The following is a 22,771-nucleotide window of genomic DNA, read 5'->3' as shown; positions in this document are numbered from 1 at the left end:
AAAACCCGCCCCTTTAGAAGTAATTTAAAATCTTAAACCTTTCATTTTTTTTTTTTTTTTTTTTTTTTTTTTTAAAGCGTAGCTTATCTTCATTTTAATATGCATCTTTTTTGTTTTCTAGCATCTTCAGAGCGGCAAATCATGGGAACTGGTTGTTCCACCATGAAACATGTTCGTAAGACGTTTCGAAAAAATACCATAACAGCAAAAAGTCTGACTACCGAGTAAGTATAATTAAGTGCTGAAAAATGCTACGCTATTCGCCATTGTGCATGCTGCCTCCAGGAACATTAATAGCATCAACTGTGTATCATCAAATCTTCACTGTATTATTATTCAAATTTCAGCGTTAAAAATTATTTTTAGCACGGTAGCTTCAAATAAAATATAAGAAAATTCAAAAAATATTTTAAATAAGGTAATTTTAAATAAGGACGATTGAAAGCTTTTTAACGAATTTTGATCTAAGTAAACAATTTTAATGAAATTACAGTTTTTTTTTTTTTTTTTTTTTTTTTTTTTTTTTTTTTTTTTATAATGTAACATGAAAATCTATAGAAGCGATGCTTTGCCGGAAAAGTAAGAATATAGAGACAAATCTATTTAGCATTGTGTAAATGACTGTCTCGATAGTCTGACCAGATATCACCAAGCTGTACACGATTTTGGCGACTATTTTTGTAGTCAAATTTGTCGAGAAATCGCCAAAAGTAGCCGGACTTGGCGACATTCTGGGTCCGGTCTCTGTACTACGGTAGTGTTTATTGTAATTGAATAACTGTAATTGATTCCATATATAATTTCGACAAGCAATAGAGCTCTCTGGGCGGCCGGGTGAAAACTATATAAGAATCAAGAGAGCCCTCTGCTGTAGGTTGTTAGTTCAGAGCCGACTACGAGGTATTGAGATATCTCCATGGTAGTTTCGTTTTTTAGATGCGTTTTCCATTGCGTTGTGTCTATCATTCTTAGCAATTTAAAGTGTAATTACTGATTGCATCCTGTGATTGCACCCTGAGGAGAGCTGCACGAGTATTTTTGTGGGATGTTCCAGAATTGTGAATTTTTTCTTTTGGTAAAATAAATTTTATCAATCTATCATCAGTTCTGTGTTAATTCAATCTACAAGGAACCCGTACTCATGCAGGAGTATGAAAAAAAATGACTTCCTTGTACGGCCTATTAAATTTTACTAATTTTTTTCTGCACTTCATTTATACATATTTCCTTGAATTTATGTTTGTTATGAGATATGTTTCTCATTCAATCAATTCAGTTCTCACTTCGCGGCAAGGAGAAAATGCATGAAAACTCAAAACATCTTCATTAGAAATTGTAAAATACAGAAAAATTAAAACGCCAAATGTAGTGAAAAAAACAATTAGAAAAAAATTTTATATTTAAAAATTAACCCAAGTAATTCGGCTAACGGGCGAGAAAAAGAAAATTCGGTGCACAAAATTGAAAGTTAACTTTCGGTTTTCCTGGGCAAACATATACTGAAGTTGTTGCACGAACTAACTTAATTCATTAGTTTACTAAGAGTTTCAAATTTAAACAAATATCATACTTTTCAGGCTTAGCACCACTTAAACTTTTAAACTATTGATAATTGTAAAACTATCAACTAAATCAACTAGAGCCATAAAAACCTTAATCGGAACATAAGAACAACATAATTCAATCACTTTTAAAGCAAAAAATACACAATTTAGCATCACATAAGATTAAAAATACAGAACTCACCACGCTGGGTAAGAAAGTGAATATATATATATATTAGAACAGTTTTTGGATGATCTTCTAGGAAAAGAAATGAAATTAGGAAGCTTAATAAAAAGTGAACAAAAGTGAAAAAATAGTAACTGAAAAATCATAATATTCCCTAATTGTTTTCAGCAGTGTGCCTGCAGGTTGCAAATTAGTTGCAGGCAGTGTGCCTGCAAATTTTTAATTAAAAGTACATTTATAAAAATGGTATAAACCGAAAATATGAAGAAAAAATGAATTAACTATCGTTGAGTTTGTTACTCAAAAATTCGTTAAAGTTTTAGAAAATATGAAATCGATCATAAAACAAATTCCAAATTTCAAATTTGGGCTTCCACATGCCCATATTCGTAGGAGGATTACGTCATTCAAATTTCGATGGCTCTATGTACCGTTGTTTTATCACAATGCGATAAATAAGCATACATTTATGCAGATTTTTCGTTACTTGATTTCTTCAAATATAATGCAGGGCTCTATCATTGGGTGGCAACAGTTTGAAAAGTGAAACGGACATTTATAGTGATTCAATGCAAAATCGCAAAACAAAAACTATAGTCCTTCAGGGACAAAGACCCTTTGGACTAAAAATGTTGCCAAAAGGTCAAAAATTCGAAAGGGATCCATATAAGATTTATAATAAAGCAATTCATGGTCATATGGCACAGCACTTGTCTAGACGATTGATTTCTATTTCATATCCGCTGCTTGAACATTTAAATTTCCTTCGACGTGCTTAAAAAATTAAAAAAAAAAAAAAAAAAAATCTCCTCGTGATAAGCTGTTCTCATTTTCCTCTTTTGTAGTCGAAATTTTTCTGTCATTTAGGCTCATCTACATTCTTCCAAGCTGTTGCCAGGGAAACCGTTCTCGCTTTAATTGAGCACATGATGTTGCTTAATACACGTAATCAATTTGAAACCCGAGGAAACCGTTATCCAAAAAACGTATTAAATTAACCTTAACGCTTTTTTTGCTTTTAATGATTCCGTTTTTTGCGCTCCATCAGAGCAGTGCTGGCATGAAAACTAGAAAAGCTCTACTCCAGTTATCAGCTCTACTAGCAGCATTATTCTTTTTTAATTACTCTAATAAAAATGAGCTAAGTCAGGGATATACTTTTACTTTAATGAGTTTTGTACGTGTGGCCTTTTTTTTTGTTGTTACTGTCCCTTAGAAGTATGGAAATCTACTCAGCAATTATTTTTTTTATCTGAAGGAGACCTATTTAATGATTATTAATATTTCATTAAGTAAATTATTGTTGCGACTTGTCTAATTTGTTTGACCTAATCGGAACAAGTCCACGAATTTCATCGTGGCAAGGAGCGAAAAATTACATCTGACATTCGCTTGGTGTTGAGCGCTATATAGGTGACAGTACAATTTTGCCCAGGTCCTCCCTATTTTAAAGGGAAGCATCCCGGTGGCTAGTCCAGGAATCTCCAGTCCCTCTTTCCCTACCTCCAAGTCTCTGGAGAAGGTTTAGAGACACAATTTAGAACATGCATGCGGGAGATGCAAGCGGAAAACATCTTATCGCATAGATCACCAAAATCCTTCAAAGAACAAAGCATTAAATTAAAATGAGCCGTTCAGAATGGCAAAGCTAAAGGGTAGGTAAAAATTTATTACGGTATTATTTCATCGTAAAGCAACGTCATGTAGACAACCGTGGGAAAAAAAACTACTACAAAATTATTAAGATGCAGCTGTGCATTTATTTCACGGGATCGCTTGCGCGCAAGGCTTGTTATAAATACTTCTCTCAAGTGGTTATATTTCCTATTTTGTCGGAATACGACATTTGCGAGTAGAAAATATTAAACATCCAGAAGAGACTTTCTTCAAGTTTCTTCCTAGCCCTAAGCTTTAAATCTACTTGCTTTTATGAATATTCACAATAACTCAAGTTTGTAAAGATGAGAACTTTCGTTTATATTAAATTTCAAGGAAAATTAGCTGTAATTTATATGCAATATTTCTTTCCTAATGGCCGATTGTGGACAGTTACAGTGTAACCCAGTCCATTAATTTATACAAGGCCAGATGTGGTGGTCTCTTTATTATGGAGGCACGTAACAGGTGGACCACCATCGCGTCCTATGAACGGGACGGACAGTTACAACCATGCCTTCTCCGGGATTCGAATCCAGGCCCTTCGGTATCGCAGTCAGCTTCCCTAACCACTGTACCAACTGGGCGGCATTTATATGCAATATGATATTTTGCTAAAATAGTGTGTCTTAGCAAAATTAAACTAATACTGTTTAGTAATAATTAATACATTCAGTTACATAACTAATTATTCCATGCAAGTTTAGCCGTGCGCATCAAGTACTATGATGCCAAACACTCATGAGTCACATATGCATCGATTATATAATTATCCAGCCTCTGCATAGCCCTGTGTTAGACAATCATTGCGCATTTAATTATGTTAGTATTATTAATATCCAAGTGCTTTTCGTTGAAATGTTTAATGCGTAGTGCTGTAGTCGAAAATCATAATGCATACTGATAGGAAACTATCGTGGCAACCGCATATAAACATTCTGAAATTATCATCAAATCTTATGCGCACAATCTAATCAACAGGAAACGGGGAAACTAAATAACCATTTAACGTTTTTAGACAATGTTGTTGTTGCATGATGTCATCCACGGATTACAGCGTATGGGTAAGACATCGAAATATATTCTTCAATAAAATTACACTGACCTTGAGAGCAAATATTCAACTTCCGCAGGCTCAGGAAAAGTGTCTTTAGGGATAATTTGCATAAAATAACATTGAAACTTTCACTGAATTTCCACGTTTTACTAAGCATTCATTTGCCTTATTATTCCCATTTACATGTTTTCATGTACCTAGATTTTTATTAAATTTGAAACAATTATTTAGAATCCTTGTGATTTTTTTATATACAAAGTAGAAAATAAATTATTTTTAAGTATTAAAATCAGAGCGGGAGACTTATAAACTTTCAATGATGTATAGCTAACATATAGACAACGCCAATTAGAATGTAAAAAATATCAAGCAGGTATTTCGCTGATGGCAGCGGTCATGATAAGTCCTGACGTCATACACCGTGACGTGTCATGGCTTCATTTTCATTGCAAGTGACGTACAGAGAAGGCTTGCTCCGTTTATTCTAACCTCCTTGATGTCTAATCCAAGAAACTCGATTAATATTTCATAGGTAAATAACAAGTGTTTCCGAATACTAAGAACTAAATTTAGTCTTTAATAAACAAATAGCATCAAAATAAAAAACAGTTAACAAAAGGTTAACAGCCTATTAGGAGAAGAACAGAAGCCTGTTAAAAGTACTGATTAAAAACATTAGCGTCTTTCAGAGGCTAGCATATTTAGCATTCATTCATTGAAACTTTTTACTGTCTTTTAGAAACAATTCGAAAGGTTCATTCTCGGACACGAAAGGCGATGATGGTGACGAAGCACGAGAAGAAGACGACGAACTCGATGCCTTGAGTCCGATATCTGGTACAATTAAAACCGGAAGTGGCGGCACGAGAGGATTGTCAGCTGCATCTACCGTACTTCCGGGAACGAGTATCGTAAGGATGTTTTTGTTTACCTTAGATATCAAATTTCTTTCGCAAGAGAAGTGTATTAATTTTTTTTCATATTAAATTCAAGTTTGCTCGCAGCAAAGCATTTTGCAATTTTCTTATGATATTATTTAATTATAGTTATGATGCATTTAATATAAGAGTATATATTTTTCTTCTAGGATCACCTGCGCTTCAAAATTATGTTTATACCTCTAAGTTAAGTTTACTAGCAATAAGAGTGTAATATTAAAGGTAAAATAACGTCATTTTTTATAAAAACTACCCGGGCCTTTTTCTAAAAATAATAAAATAACTATCAATTTTCGCGAGGAGAGAGTGAATAACAAGTAGACATTAATTAAGAGCCCCGACAGCCTTCATTGTCGGAAATCCAAACATGAGTCTTAATTCGCCCTACAATTTAATTGTTACAGCTAATGTTGATTGCAAATTTCACAAGTTTCATAAATAGTCGATTAGAGCTTATGTTTCATGAGCATATGTCCATTTACTTGGTTTGGTTTCGTTTATCTGGTTACGGAAAAGCACTCGGGCTATCTGCCTAAGGTTGTAGAGACATTAGGTATTTTTTGGAAGCAGGAAAGATGAAAAATTAGCAACGAGTTCACCGAGGATCGAGCCACGGACCTCTGGATACGCGCCCAGCATGCAGACCAGTACACTACGAAGACACACTAAGAAGGCGGGTGAAAAACCTTATAAGGTGAGGGATTTCTTCGTGAATGACTTTCTAGGGGAAACTGGTTCGTATACACATTACATATGGGGAAGACCACGAAATGCAGCCAGCCCGTTTGCGAGATTCGAACCTCGCAGCGAACTACCAGTGTTCAGCGAATTTTATCGCTCGGCCGCCGTTGGACCTACAATTACTTGAATTGGTATATCCAAGTATTATTAAAGTGTCTTGAATCAAGTCTGTTGCAGCAATTCTCAACCACTGTGTCGCGGAACTTTAGTATACTGCGAAATTCTTGAAATGTGCTGCCAAATTTTACGAATGCATGCAATACAAATTATTTTGTAATTTGTAATTTTCGGTTCTAATCAACATTTAAAAAAAAAAATGGTTCAGACCTTTAAATCTGGATTACGAAATAAAAGCAGCGTTATCATTTTTATGCCCAAATATAAAGTTATGAAACAAACAGTAATCTCAATAATCTCAAGATTTTCATTAAATGTAATCTGTAATTTATCGTTAAATAAACCTTTTGGTTACTTTGAAATGCAGTTTTATTTCATATTTCATTGAAAAGTATTATCACATGCTATTTTTACAAAACATATTATTGGCACATCAATCACTTAAAAAAGTAAAATTCTTTTAAATTTATCTTATTGTTAGCTTGCCTCCAAATTTTTAAATTATTAAAATTATACCGTGACCCTCCAACAAAGTTGGGAACCACAGGTTTATTACTTTGAAACAAGCACTTCAAGATCATTACGACCTCCCTCATTTATGACTGTAACACTCGTCATCATCATAAAACAGCACGTCCTCCTCCTTATTTAAGATTGTATTCAAATTAACCTTCCTTTATGCGCTTTTCATAAAATTAAACACATTAAACGGAAAAAAAGGGACTCTATTACCTTTCGGGTTGTACTCCAACTGCGCTGATGAAAATCCCCCCCCTCGTCCTGCTATAGTCCAACTGCGCCGATCAAAATTTCTTTCCCCCGTTGCCTACAGGGTTACAATTTTATTTTTCGAAGCCAAGAGGAAAATAAAAATAAAGAAATATATTTTTTATAAATGAATACAGTCAAAAGTCGTTAATTCGGACACCCATAATTCGGAATGATCTATAATCCGGACATCAAAACTAAAAACTTTCTGCGCATGCGCCGCGTTGACACATGCGCAGAGGCGTTCACGCGTGCGCGTAAGACCTTTTACGACTGCGCATATGAGTGTGCGCAAGTGCAGAATACGTTTTCGCGTGCGCATTTTATGTATAATGGACGTATAAGCTAAATAATTATCTATTTCAGTTAATGTTGGTGATTGCGTTGTTCCTTAATTTTCGAAATGCATCCGGCTTATTATTTTTTGCAGACTGTAAGAGCAATTTTATAAAAGTAAGCTTAAACTTTCGATTATATCAAATAGAATTTGCGATATATATTTGTTAATATGTAAAGGATCTAAAGCGAAAGTATGTTTTGAAATCCAAAATCTGTTTATCAATTTCACGCTGCTCGGCGGCGGGCGCGTAATGAATTGGAAGTTGATTTGTCAGCACTATCCTTATCTTTAGGGCAGATGTTTTTATTTTATTTGGCTTATAATTCCTTACCAAATGTAGTATTTCATCTCGATATGCTCCGTCTTTGATATGATTTAAAACAAGTTCCTCGTCATTATAATTCGCTTCCGATAGCGAAGAAAAGTGACAGAGGTTATTGAAAACAAAAAAATTTCGATTGACAAATTAGTCGGTGTTCTTGACACAGCAATTATAGGACTTGAACGGCGGAACTTTGTAACTGAACAAGAGAATTAAAGAGAAAGTATTATCACATGAAACGAAGCAAAACTTAAACAACTTACATTGAAAGAAATGTTTAATAAAGTAAACAAATAAATATTAAGCTTTTTCTTTTTGCAAATTTTGATACCCTTTAGATCATAATTGTTCTTTATTTCATAAATTACGGTTTTATATTTTTAATTTTAGAATTCCTGCATGCCATCTTACGAGATTTAAACTGATGATCTATATTCCGGAAAAATCGATAATCCGGAATCGCCGAAGTCCCGACGAGTAACGACTTTTGACTGTAGTGGATTTGTTGCCAATCTAGAGAAACTATGCTTCGGCAATAACAAAGATAACGCATTCTTTTTATTATTATTGCGAATTAAGTCATGCTTAATCCTTTCTGGAATTTATTCCAGGAAATAAGTGTTTAAAATTTACTTCGTAATTAATACAGATATTTTGAGTTTTTATGTATTTTTGCCTTGTCGTGAAGTAAAAACTGAATTAATTGATGAGAAACACTGAATTGTCTGTGAAAAATCGTTTCTTTTTTGTTTGTTTAATTACTTTTATACATCACTTTAGACTTACTTTTGTTAATTGCTCTGTAACACAAAAGAAATTTTCAGAGGACTTTCGTAATACTCTTGCAGGCATTAAATTCATCTTTGTAACATGTGGGGCTACAAGGCATTCTTCATGAGCACAACTATTAGCTCTGACCTTTTTCACCCCTACGACCGGAAGTCAGTGTATATTACTTAAATAGCTAAATTTTCAATCAGTTCCGAAAGATTCTTTGACTATCTTGGTGAAAAATATATTTGCTTCTGAATATTTGCTGAGAAAAATATTTAAAAACAGGTTAGCATGATAAAGGATAAACTTAAAGAAAATGCTAAAGTATGAATAAAATAAATAAATAAGTATAAAATATTAAATCATGAAAACGATTTCTAGAGTAAATTTCTTAGGGTTTGAAACTTAAAAAATACAGTAGAAATGAGAAGAGAATTTAGATATCTTTCATATCATAAGTTTATTAAGTATTATATACCCTACACGGAGCACGCATTCCTTGAAACTGAAATACGGACATAGCGGCACAGAAAAATATTTTTTGAAAAGAACTATGTAGTAATGCATAAATGAAAGAAATTAAATAAAAACTATCAAAGAAAATATATATGAATTATTACATCAAATACTCTCTTGACCGCAAGTGATAGAATTTTGTTTTCTCGTTTATCTTTCAGCAAAGCTTATACAATTAAATAATCACTTTCATTCGCGTAAAATTATAAACAAATGTAAATAATTATACAAAACGCATAAAGTTAAACACCACAGTGTGAAAGGAAAATTCTGGAATAAAAATTTTAAGAAAATTAGATGAGAAATAATCCATAATTTATTGATATCCATATACTAAACTCTATGCTTTTGGAAAAAGTTACACATAATTTGCACTGAAGTATCAATCACCGAAACCAAGTTAATTTCTTTCCTTACTTTTTCTTATCAGAAGGATTTGTAAAAAGATACGCTAAGGTGAAAAATTTTGCAATATTTTTAAAGAATAAATTTTAAAAGTATTTTCACTTTATGAACTGAAATTTTTACACAGTAAATAAGTACAAAAAAAAAAGAAAAAGAAAAGAAAAAGAAAGAGCTAGGGGATCACTGGGACTAGAAACTCGGGTCGAACTACCAATGTTTAGTGACTTTTCTGCTTGATCATAAGACCTTTTGAAATTAGGCTGAACAATATATTAAAGAAAATAGAAGATACAGCACACGTAGAACAAAAGTGGACTGAATTAGAGATTTACATGTTTAATGAATAAGTTAAACTTACCTGTATGCCATTATGAGATATTAGGAAGTAGCATAAAAGCATGAGTGAAGAAGGCAATGGCAATCTAAATCATTGTAATCTAAATGTATAACATTATCAGTATCTGCTATTAATTTCAATACTGCCGAAAAAATTATAAATGAATTATATTATAAATGGTATGAACTCGTTCCATTATAAATTACAACAGTTAGAAATATTATTAGCGTGATTTAGCGACCATCTTTGTTAACAAATAATTTCAAGTAACTAATTTTACAAATAATTCAGCCTGAAACTAGATTAGAAAATAAGCTACATGCTGAAGATTAAGCTTTGCCAAGGTGTTAGAAACATCTTCTGTTAACTAGAGTTATGAAGCAAGAAATTGTAAAAATTATCATTTAATTATAAATTGGCATAAATACAATACAAATTATATAAATTTTACATACATGAAAACTTGAGTACAGTGCAACAATATGTGAAAAAGGAATGGATTAAAAGAAAGACTGAAAATCCCAAGATATGAATATAAGGGAGTTTGATTTTTTTTTTTTTTTTTTTTTTTTTTTTGTTAATTATAAAAATTCTGATGACGCTCATAATTATCAATTTATTAATTAAATGTGTATTAGAAATTAAATGCATGCCGAAGTACATTAGGTGAAAAAAAGAATATTTAAACGTTTCTAGTATTAAAATATGGAATTTGTAACAAAGTTAAATAACCTTAAAATAACTTCAATGACTAAAAATGGAAAGCTTAATACGGGAATATATTGCAATAATATTAATGTGAATTTAGAACGACTTAAGAAGTCCAATTTTTAGATTTAATAAAGAGAATTTTTAAAATTAAATTAGAACTGTTTACCTAAAATGGTAAATTTGAAAGTTAAAACCATTCTACTATCTAAGAAGATTTGTTAATATTTATCTAGACAAGAAACTTATTTAAGGTGAGCTACAAATCCGATATTTGATACGTTGATTATGTATAAGTTTTGTGTATGTCATTAATCTATCAATTTTACTATTCAAAACTGTTATATATATATATATCAGCGACTAAAATCTACAATTTGGAAAGTTTTTAATTCTTACAGAGAATAAAAAAGATCTGTCTCATCATTCCTTTAAGCATCATAAAACTTTAAAATGAGTGTAAAAGAAATTTATTTTTTAGCACACGCCAGACTTTAAATTAATATTTGTTTTACATGCACAATTTTTACAATATTGATAAACGAAAATAAAGGCTTGCAGTCTCAAATGTCCCATTAATGGCGATAAACGACTTTTTGTAGCACCCAATCTTCTTGGAAAGAAATGGGGGACAGGAAACGTCGCGCAGTTCGTGGATTAAAAAAGAGGGGGACGGGGATTTTCGATCAAATTTGGCGCAGTTCGTACCCTACCATCTTTCGCAGCTGCTGTTACCACAGTGGTGAAGCAAGCTGGGAGGAAGAAAAAGACTTTGAAGTGCTTATGCTAAAGTATCACATACCTGTTTACTTAATTTCGAGTAATGTATATGCCTCGGAGAGCAGTAATAATTCTAGATTGTGTCACTGGTAACTACCTGAAATTTTCCTAGCATTTTTCATATGAAACATGAAAGTGGCTCCTTTAAAAAGTCTTCTAGAATACCATCTTTAATAAAGCTGATATCCCTGCGTGTTTTGTTATAATCAGTTACCAACCTTATAAGTTTAAATACTATATGCACAGAAAATTTGCTTGATTTTATGCATCTGACTTCTACACGAATTCTATTTCAAATTCCTAAATTTAAATCTTCCTTCAATAGGCAAAACTATAAAATTTTTCTTGTGATTTAGGAAAATGGTTTTGTAAAAACTGAAGTATATACCAACAATTCACTTTTACGAAGGAATGCAGAATTCTGTGCAATGTAACAAGAAGATTTTACAGCACAGGAAGGAATGTAGATAGAGGAATATATAGCCCTAAAAGTTTTTTTGCTCAAATCTCGATATTTTTAAGTGAATCCAAATACTTTGTTAACATACTATGTATAAGACAAAACAGTCACAAAAATGGTGTGTGGTGTATATAATTATGGCAAAGCACACTAGGGCTATCTGCCTAAGGGAAGGGATGCCTTCGTGGAGGACCTTCTAAGGGAAACTGGCTCGTATACACGTTATACATGGGGGGAAAACCACGAAAACACCCATGAAGCCAGCCCGTTCGAGGGATTCGAACCTCGGACCGAACTACCAGTGTTCAGCGACTTTACCGCTCGGCGCGCTGGTGGGCCTCACAAAAATGAAATATTTTAGCGATAATCTTATATACACAGTAAAATCTCTTATCGCTGGCATCCAGTGAAAAAGTTTTGATCCAGTTTTGAAAGCCTAAATTTAAATTCGAAATTTAGGCCTATCAGCTAAAAAATATATATAATGGGCTAACAATATGAAGACTTAAATGCGTAAAACATTCATGTAATGTTTCTGTAGCCCAGCATAACAAACCTTAACCAACCAATGAATTTTCCGGAACATAAAGATGAACGAACTACTGTTCCCTTTTTATGCGTCGATGTGTGAATTTTGAAGGTAGTGTCCATGACTTTAAAAAATAATTTATTTTAAAAACACAATTTTTTCCCAGCTCTTACCTGGAGAGATGTAAAGAACATTACTTTACGCCACAGTTCATGTAAATTGCGCTTATGATTATATTCGTAGATGACGAGTCGAGTGACGAAGATTCTCTTGGTTCCCGTGCTTGTCCGACATCTTGGATTTAGTTACATGTTCGGAGAAGATGTAATCTTAGTGACGGGGAGATATAAGCTTGGGTGGATGTACACAATTCTGTTCTTGTCACATTCTCTTCAGATCAGAACGAAATAATTGGACATGTACTGGGAAAGGAGAAAGAGGATGAAGAGGTGGACGAGGACGAAGATGAGATAATACGCAGAAGTTACGTAGAAGGAAGCTGACGAAGGATTGCAGACTTTCACGAGATTTGCCGAACAATTTTCAGCTATGTCAGTGTATGATGTTATGAAGCTTCATTATATGCACGGCGAATTTTTAAAACTCCAGCGACATTCTCGTAAGAAGGCAAAAATTCAAAATTATATGCCATCACACAAAGAAATTCGTAACTTGGCCATCAGAAAATGTTGTTTAATTTTATTTTTCTGAAATACAAATTTGTATGTATTTTAATTTTAAGTAATCTTCTCAATTTTTGACATTATTTATTTAGTACTAGCCGATAGATCGAAAAATGCGACCAACGGGATTTACTTGGTGGGAATTTCCATAGATGACATCCCTAAACATGAACAGGTTATTCCTAGAAATATATATTCTGTTATCCAGAGAAATCTCTTATCCGGACTCTCATTGCTGATCTCACTGTATCGCTGTCAATTCCCCACTGCTCTCAATTAAGAGCAATTCTACTGCATTTTGCGATATTAAATGATAAAATAGATTCTTATCGATATAGAATTTGACACAGAACATTCGCAACAAATCCAGAATTTTCTTACTTTTCCTATTGGTAGACTGAGAATTTTACCGAAGAATTTAACTCTCGAAAACTTCGAAGAAATTCTCCGGCTTATTTGTCGAAGAAACGAGTGTAAGAGAAGCGACTCACAATGCATGAACTAAGGATCAGTTGCATTAAACAAGAATAGCATAGTGTTCAATACCAAAGTTTTCTCAACAAATTTTAAATAAAATAGATATTGTACTTACACGAGTTAAGCAATCCGTGGCAACCCTGTTACCAGGAAGATTTTTAGTATTCTTTTACTTTCTTTAACAGTGTATATCCGATTTCAATTATTTAATTTCTCAGCTTACTCATCTTATTTAATCTTATATTTAATAATAATTCTAATTTTTATATATTTTTAATAATATTTCTAATAATAATTTTATTAGAAATAGAATAATTTTTAATAATATTTCTAATTTTTATTTTATTTTTTATATTATAATGATGTTTTCTTAAATATTTTGCATTAAAAATGCAATATTTTCAACTAAATCTTCATTCTTGAATTCTTGAATATGTAACATGTTTCCATTTGTGATGTTGGTTTTCTTCAGAGTATATCACCTGTCATGGAAGAACTGTCGGAACTGGAGTCATGCAAGCCGTTGCCAGATTTAGACGAATTTCCGGACGATATTCGGAATCTGTTGCTAGGACGTTGTTCCACGCACGATCCCAACAAAAACAGACGATTGAGTGAAATATTCCTTCTCGTCTTGGCTAATGGAACAGGTAACTGGAGGATTAGTTACTCAAGTGCTGCACGCAGTTTCAAAAATTGCCATTCTTTCACTATTTTTAGATAATTTTACGTAAAAAAGCAATTTCATTAATGAAAAAAAAAAAAAAAAAAAAAAAAGCATTATTAGTTAATGCAATCTGCCATCAGCTTACACCGATAAAGTCAACTTATGCTACTGACAAATAGTGAAATGAAATTTTATGTACATGTCTTTCAATAAAGGCCTTGCTACGTTATATTTTCATTTAACCATGCTAAGTGAAAAAACACTCGTGGAAGAGTTTATTTTTTCAATTAATCTATGGCACGCTGGCTTTCAGAAACAAACAGAAATGGTTCATTACTTTTATACGTTTTCGAGAAAAAAATATTATTAATTAATTAATTAATAATAATCAGAATGCATAAATTAATTCCAACTAGACTGCATTAATTATAAATAATTAATGCATTCTGATTGGAATGAATATGCAATGGCTCAAATTTGTTTTCGGACGCTTATAGTTTTCAATTTTATTTGAAAATATCTTTTACGAGGTATTAGCGAAATGACTACTTTCAGGTACACTACTAATAATTTTTAAGCCTGTTTGTTTTGAAAGAAATTATTTAAAACGTTTTTGATGGAAAAATAAATTATTCAAATAGTCCTGAAAATGAACTCATACACTAAATATTCGGACCCTTTAAATAAACAACTTATATTAAATAAAAATATGAAAATAACGCGATATTCGATATTTCGTTAGATATCTTTTAGTTAAAAATGCACTTTTCATGAGCTGTGGCATGAATTTAACATATTTCTTCATGTAAGACTATTTCATTTTGTTTCATTCTTTAAGAATTGCTGTTAGTGTAGCTTTCGAAGAAATGTCTTTCTTCCATACACGTATGATAGTATTTAAGTCCGAAGAAAATGAAGGAGTTTTGATAACTTCAGGACAGTTGTATAAGAAACACAAGCGAGCTTTTAGGGTTGTATGTACAGGATCGTTATCCTGATAAAACTTGAATGAATTTTACATTCAAAGTTTTCAGATTTTCATTAAGAATATACATATATTTATACTGACCGACATTATTTTCTATAAAAACTAAATTTCCCATCCAAATGGCAGCGAAACATTTCAAACCACTGGGCCTCCACCCCCGTGCTTAACAGTAGGCAACAGAATTTTTTGGGTTTAATTCTTCATTCAACTTTTGCCACACAGCAGTTCGCCACAGTACCCAAAACTTGAAATTTTGATCCTCCTTCTCTTTTCTCTGACATTGTTGCATTAGAATAAATCTTTTACTTATCTTTTACTTTACCTTTTTACGAATGCCAGGCATATTTTCCTTGTTTTCTTATTGCCAAAGAATTTTCTAAGTACCCACTGAATCCGTATGTTCTAATGTAACTTCTAAGAGTTTCAGAGTCAACTTTCATTGCAAATCGTTCTCCTAAATTCACCGCAAGTTTTAAATTTAATTTTTGGCTTTTGCTTGATTTTGCGTAGCATTATCTCACTCTTCTTCGTGTCAGCTTTGACTGTAGACAAGACTTCAGTGTTATATTGAACAATTTCATGCATCTTCCATCGTTTTAATACATCAAAATGGCTGAACGCTTAACATTAAGGATTTTTTTAATATTTAGCGTACTTTTATCACTTTTAAAAGATTAAATCATTAAATTTTTAGCAGAACTTATCATTAATTTGTAGCGTTTTCTTCGGGTTCACTTCAGATGGAACTATTAATATATTCCAAAACAAGTAACACTTTACAAATGCAGACAATAACTGTTGCGATATACTTTCATTTAAAACAAGAAATTATGACTTAAAACATTGTCTGCCAAAACATCTCAACAAAACTTTCAAGTGTTTGTATTATTAAGAGAGTTACTTATTAGCATTTTTTGAGTAAACTATTTTATTCCAAGGAGTATTATGATTTCCAAAGAATATTATGAATATAATATATTATATATGTTCCAAGAAATATAATATATAGGTCTATTCTTATCTTATAACAAATATTCTTCAATATTACATGATATTTTATACCAAATATTCTTCAATATTTGGTATAAGATGTATGCAAATAAATTTAAAAAATACAAGTGTAAACAAACATGAACAACTGCAAACTTTTACATTTAAACTCTTTATGTTGATTTAAAATCCGATAAAATTATAGAACATATCATTCATAAAAATTATATAAAATAGACATTTTTCAATTCAATAAATTATACAAATTAAGAATCATATAAATTTATAAAAACTATACAGAACGGATTTTAGTCACTTATCAGGCTCAGAGGCACTAAACCTCTCCATATAAAATTAACGGCAAAAATAAATTAAAGCTTGCTACATGTTAAAATCCGAGCTGAGTTACATATCTTGCATTTTCATTAAAATTTATGCTCTTAGCTTCACATTCAAGAGTCAAATATGTTACTAACTAATCTCATTATTTATTTTTATTGAAAACATTACTTATTCTCTTTCCAGATGGTTATCGATTTTTCTCCGAAGTGAATAAAATGGTTATCCCTTCTTTAAAGCAGCTTTGCTTCGAAAATGCTTCAACATTGCACATTTATGTGTTTGGTCACCAATCCGTGCCTTGCGGGAAAGATTTTCGGATGCTTATAACAAACTTCGTCACTTCTTTACTAAAATTCGACAAAGTCATTACCTTAGTAAGTCAGAATTTCTTTCAAAAAGTCTTTTTGCTTTATATTCTTAGAAATATGCAGGACAGCCAAAAAGTAATAGTAGCGATAAAAAGTCAAACACCTTATTAGCGTTTTTACATTTGTAGAGCCCTTGGAATAAAGTAACCCACATACAAAACTTTATACATGATTTAGTAACATATTTAAATATGATTAGCTACTTTATCATCGTTTCTGGCAGGAAATCATATACTCGAGAAACGTTCGAACAGCTTGCAATATTAAAAATTACCCGCTTACACGGCCAGCCGCCTGGAACAGATATCATAAAAAAGAAGAAAATATATAATGATTTTAATGAGCCGTGCTAGTGTCAGTTCGTAAAGATATTTAATGCTGGTAATTAGAAATATTATGAATAAAATCTATATTATTGAAATCCATCCGATTAAAAAGTAGAAAAATATATTCCTAAGAACTGCGTTAATTGCTTTTAATCGTTTGTTTTAATGCAGATTAAATTGGGAAGTTAATTATCTTTCACTTTACCGAAAGAAAATGCATTGGCGAGTGGAAGATAAAAATATTTTATTTGAGACAGTGGCAACAGATTGTTTTTAAATAGCTGAATGTGTTGATTAAAACTGAGAGATAAATATATTTTATTTTGCCCAGTGGGAAATCAGTCTGGTGAATTGGATATAAAAATGTTTTATTTCGAACAAGTGTTGCTACATTTCGTTTTTAAATCGCTGAGTTTGTTAACTAAAAATTCATCAAATTCGTAAAAAAATATGAAATAAATTCAAAAAAAATTTGAAGTTCAAAATTCCGGCTTTGTGATGCGCATGCTCGGGCGGAGAAATATGTACATTCAAAATTTAATGATTCTAGGTACCGTCTTTTTTCTACCGATTCGAAGAACATACATACAGACAGATTCTTCATTAGTTAATAATAGCTAAGTCCTTTATCTGCTTGAGATATCAGCCTTGTTGCGGCTTGATGCGAAATACGACATCAGCAACCAATAATCTAAAAGCAGCCGATTTGAAAGGAAATACTTATTAAAGCCGTGTACACGGTTAAGCAAATATTCATTAGGGGATGAAGAGGCAGTTTTACTGAAAGTAGTATGCATGGCAATGATCTGTTTACACTGAATATGATGGGAATGATGTTAAAAATAATGAAGCGTTTTCATTTGCGAATTTTTTTTTTACGTAAATATACTTTGCTTAAATATACTCAAGCTTACTTTTTGACACTTCCTCATATTCAATGAAAACTAGAACTTTATTTCTTTAGGTGAAGCTTAGTTATTTCCATTTAGTTTCATTTCTTGCGCGCGTTTTATAATTTTTTTCTCCTCAAAGATATATTCAATACATAACTATATGAAAAAAAATAAGTTAACTTGTTTTTCACTTCGCCGTACAATTTCACCATTTTCCACACTTTAGTATAATAATCAATCCTTTCTTAATATTATTTTTAAATTTCTGTTAGTATGATCTAATTTTCATTCCTTTAAAAGTTAAAAACTTCAAATGTTCTACATTTCATGCAACCATTAGAATGTATGTGGTAACACACTGATTGTGCAGAGAAAATAAATTGAGAATTTCATAAAAATATTTAATGGTTTTAATTATAAACCGAAAGTATGGTGCTTATCACACTATAATCAGTCGTTCCAGTCTAACGATTCCAGGCTTTAAATGCAATAGAAATTATGCAGTGAGCTCTAGTAAATAAGTGAATAATGCAGCTCATTATACACTCTACACAAACACACCAAAAAAACAGGGACACTTCTATATCTTCCATTCAACTGAGCCGATGAACGAAATTTAATTTGCATTTCATGACTCGAAAGCGCGACTTAAGATATATATTATTATTTAACAATTAAATATGGAGAATGAAAAAATATCAGCTTATTTCTCGTCTTCAGGCCTTCTCATCTACAGTATTGGTTTTCATATGTTATTCTGTTTTTCGGTATATATATTAGTAGTAATAATATTAGATAAAAGACGTATTATTTCATTTTTTCCCTTTCATTTTATTAAAGAATTCGATGTTAAAGAACACAAAATTTATAGATATATGACACCATAGATATATGATATAAATAAGATATATGACACCTATCGTCATATATTTCTTTAGCAAAATTCCTGTCCCTATTTAATTGTGCAAGGAAACCTGACGAATCTTCCTCAAAGAACATAGAAAAAAGATCATGAAAGGAGCTGAACGATAATGTCATAAGACGTAGAATAAACTGGATCTATTACAACATAATGGAGATAAAAAAAATTCTCTGAGGATTTTTGCATGGGTACAGATATGCATGATAATTGCTTTTAAAGGCCTTGGATAACAATATAACACTCGAAGAAGGATTTGTCTTTAAAAAATGAAAAATATTTTTTAAAAGGCTTCTGTATTAATTGTATACCACAGAAATAAAAAAATGTGTCCATAAAATTTATTAACTAGGCATATCATGAAGTAAATGCAGTTTTATTCAAATCGGTCAGGCTAAAAAGTACAAAAAGAACGGCTTTTATTGCTTTTAAATGCTTGTCAATCAATAACAGACAGATTAAATTCGAAGATTAAATATCTTATACATACACTGGTGTGCAAAAATTAAGGACGAAGTCGAAAAATTAGCATATCAGCTGAACGAAGAGGCAGAGCGGACAGAAAGACCAATCAGGAGATTAAGTAAGGTGATGTACGGTAGCACATGCGCAGATATGCAGGTAGACGTAATGGGGGAGTGTCTGAGTAGTATAAAGCATGTTGTCGGTGTAAGATCAGTATTTCTGGCAAAGAGATTGCATGCCGTATAGCAGTTAAAATCACACCGAGTTGCTGCCTCAGCGAGAAATGGCGAATAATCAGTCTGTTAGACGATATCTGGATGCTTTTACCCGAGGTCGAATCATTGGGAAGTTGGAGGAAGGCCGCAGTGTGACAAGTGTGGCTGCAGAGTTCGGAATTGCTCACAGCATCGTTTCACGACTTTGGAGACAATTTCAAACTACAGGAACAGCTATCCGGGGGTTTAGTAGTGGTCGTCCACGAGGAACCACACCCGCAGATGACCGGTATATTGCCTTACAGGCCAGAAGAAACAGGCGGCAGACAGCGGGAGAAATCGCTAGACACACGACACAGGCGACTGGACGACCGATATCGCGTTTTACCGTGGCCAGAAGACTGCACGGTGGTGGTCTGTTTGCACGACGCCCTGTACGGTGTGTACCTCTAACGCCTGCCCATCGGAGAAGGCGTTCTCTGTGGTGCCGGGAACACCGGAATTGGAGAGACAATGAATGGGGACGAGTACTCTTTACAGATGAGAGCAGATTCAGTCTGAGTAGCGATTCTCATCGCATACTCATCTGGAGAGAGCGGGTAAGCCACAATCATCCCTCGAACATCATTGAAAGGGACAGGTATGGTGGTGGCGGTGTTCTCGTTTGGGGAGACATCATGCTTGGTAGTCGTACAGACCTTCACATCTTCGACGCAGGTTCAGTCAACGGGACCCGTTATTGTAACGAGATTCTTCTTCCATATGTGCGTCTTTTTAGAGGCGCTATGGGTCCGCAGTTCCTTTTCATGGACGACAATGCACCATGTCATCGCACAGTAGCTGCCGAACAGCTCTTAGAGAGTGAGGATATTGAACGTATGGATTGGCCGGCACGATCTCCGGATCTCAATCCCATTGAGCATGTATGGGATTTTATAGGCAGACGCTTGGCAGCTCGTATCTTACCACCAGTAACGATTCCGGAGCTTCGATTGGCGCTGCAAGACGAATGGGCAGCAATGCCTCAACAACTCATTGACACCCTCATTCTGTGCATAGGCAGAGGCTGTGAAACCTGCCTAGCAGTCAGGAGAGATCATATCTCCTATTAAAGACCGGATGTTTCTTGCTGGACACCCATCACAGGGATGTTTCGGCCTTCAGTCGCATTGCTCTCCATGCTACATTTTCAATAAAGCTTCTTTTTATCCCTCTGATTTCTCTTTTAGTAAGTGTTGCTTACATTACTCATGCCCTTACGTATTGGAGATCTTACCGTATTAAATGTGTTGATTTGGAAAGCTTTTGTACAAAGTTATATTGAAAAAACCGTCTCGTCCTTAATTTTTGCACACCAGTGTATAGTTTCCTAGTTTCTTCCAGTTTCACACTTTTCACACGCAAATTATATCTTTTCTGCCTTTCTTCGCATGACACAAGTTTTCCAATTCAATAACTTTCATGCATTTCTTAAACTTAGCAATATCATAACTAATAAAACTTTCTGACAGACGATCTTCGGTCGACCATTAACAGTGGTTCAACCACCGGACGTCATTTTGCAATCAGATTTCGATGCTGCCGTGAGTCGAATGTCTTCTGCCGATAATCGAGAGCTTGTCCACTGTTCTTATGCTGCCGATGTCAATGCCATATCTCCTTGTTATCGACTGATCAGACACAATCATGAGACTGAAGATCGAATAGAGCAGGACGCAAATATTATTAGCATTCTAGAATCAGCATTTGATGACAAGGCTCAAGCTACTTACCTCACATCAGGTTCGTAAGATGTTTTTGTTCTTATATTTTAAGTGCCAAAACTGCCATTATTTGAAAACTTTATGTACTGAAGAATTTTTTCATCAGTTATGGAAATTTTTTCTTTGACGTTTTGGTTTTTAAAAGCATAGCTGTTCCTCATATATTATAAAGTGAACCATGAAATTTTGATGATGTTAATACCAGAAAAAAATTACCGTAGATTTCGGCGTATAACATGCACTTTTAACACAAAAAATAAGAACGAAATTTACAGGTGCGCGTCATACGCCGGATATAAAGATGACAGAATAAAAGTAAGGAAAAAAATCAGCATACAAAAATTGGATTTTTACATGTACCTCAATGCTCTTTGTTTAAAAAAAATGACATACCTCATGAATTTAAAAATTTCATTATTGAATATGATGATAAGTTCATCATACTCGTCTTCCGTTATATTTTCACGCACGACATTGGATTCTGTTTCATCTTCACCACCATTGTTGCTCTGATCCATGAATAAATATCCATCACCCGTTCCATCTTTCACCAACATCAAACATCCTTGCTGCAGTCCGTTTTCTTTCTCAAAATGAATGACTCTGCATTTAAAACCAGCACTGAGTATGTTTCATTTCTTAGGAACCATATTTATTACTAAAAGGAACGCTAGATCAACTGTATTTCAACTAAAGCAAATGCCTTCAAAGTTCACTTCAAAATCACGGATTCGAACGACTACATATAATGAAAACAACTGGCTCCTAATTCCGAGAATTTATTCGGGTTGGAAGAATGTTCTTCCAACCCGAATTATGTCCCAAATTATTTCCTTTTTTTTTTGAAACCCTAGAATAACATTCTTGTGCATATCTGCATTAAATACAACTCACTCTCTTTGCAGATTTATTTACTCCTCTAAGCATCTTTGCCCATACTCGTATTGTTACCCGTACTACTTGTGAATTCAGTATACCATTGTCCGAACGCCTGGGCAAAATGAACGACTTCAAAAGATAAGAGCATCGCACATGTAGCTTACCTGTTTATTCACATAAAAATTACGAAATGTAGTTTGAAATTATATTTGCGCGTTATACACCGGTGCGTGTTATACGCCAGAATATACTGTATTATGAAATGTCATTTATAAATGTTTATTAGTCTGATAAAACAAAAGAGTACGCAATGCAATTTATTTTAGCAGAGTTAATTGTAAGGTTTATTTAATTTTTTAACCAGTTATTTTAGGTTCATAATTGTGTAAAAATTATATATATATATATATTTTTAAATCAGAAACACTTTTTAAATCAGGCAAAATATATTAGTTTTGGCACTAATTCTACTGATTAGCAAGGATTTCACGCAAAACGCAACGGTTTTCTTTAGATATAAAATTTGAAATGGAAACTAGAAGCAAACAAAGGGCAATTTTTTGCAACCAGAAAATAAATCTGATCTTGAGTAGGAGAAAAGGAAGGACATCTCTTTT

The 22,771-nt window shown here is 33.0% G+C and overlaps 1 protein-coding gene across 2 annotated transcripts in view; it reads left to right on the top strand.

Annotated features, from left to right (window-relative positions):
* The window catches only part of LOC118193179 (uncharacterized), a 120,522-nt gene that overhangs the window by 67,794 nt on the left and 29,957 nt on the right, over positions 1 to 22,771 (top strand). For both annotated transcript variants that reach the window (XM_035364226.2, XM_035364227.2), the window contains exons 2-6: positions 122 to 224; positions 5,184 to 5,355; positions 13,812 to 13,989; positions 16,510 to 16,700; positions 21,024 to 21,294. In XM_035364226.2, the coding sequence (XP_035220117.2) occupies positions 142 to 224; positions 5,184 to 5,355; positions 13,812 to 13,989; positions 16,510 to 16,700; positions 21,024 to 21,294 (895 nt within the window). In that variant the 5' untranslated portion in view covers positions 122 to 141. The remainder of the gene's footprint in view (positions 1 to 121; positions 225 to 5,183; positions 5,356 to 13,811; positions 13,990 to 16,509; positions 16,701 to 21,023; positions 21,295 to 22,771) is intronic.

The sequence above is a fragment of the Stegodyphus dumicola genome, chromosome 6, assembly GCF_044657685.1.
Source record: "Stegodyphus dumicola isolate Sdum_Otavi_A_Nest chromosome 6, ASM4465768v1".
NCBI lineage: Eukaryota > Metazoa > Arthropoda > Arachnida > Araneae > Eresidae > Stegodyphus > Stegodyphus dumicola.
This window is presented reverse-complemented; position numbering and strand designations above follow the sequence as displayed.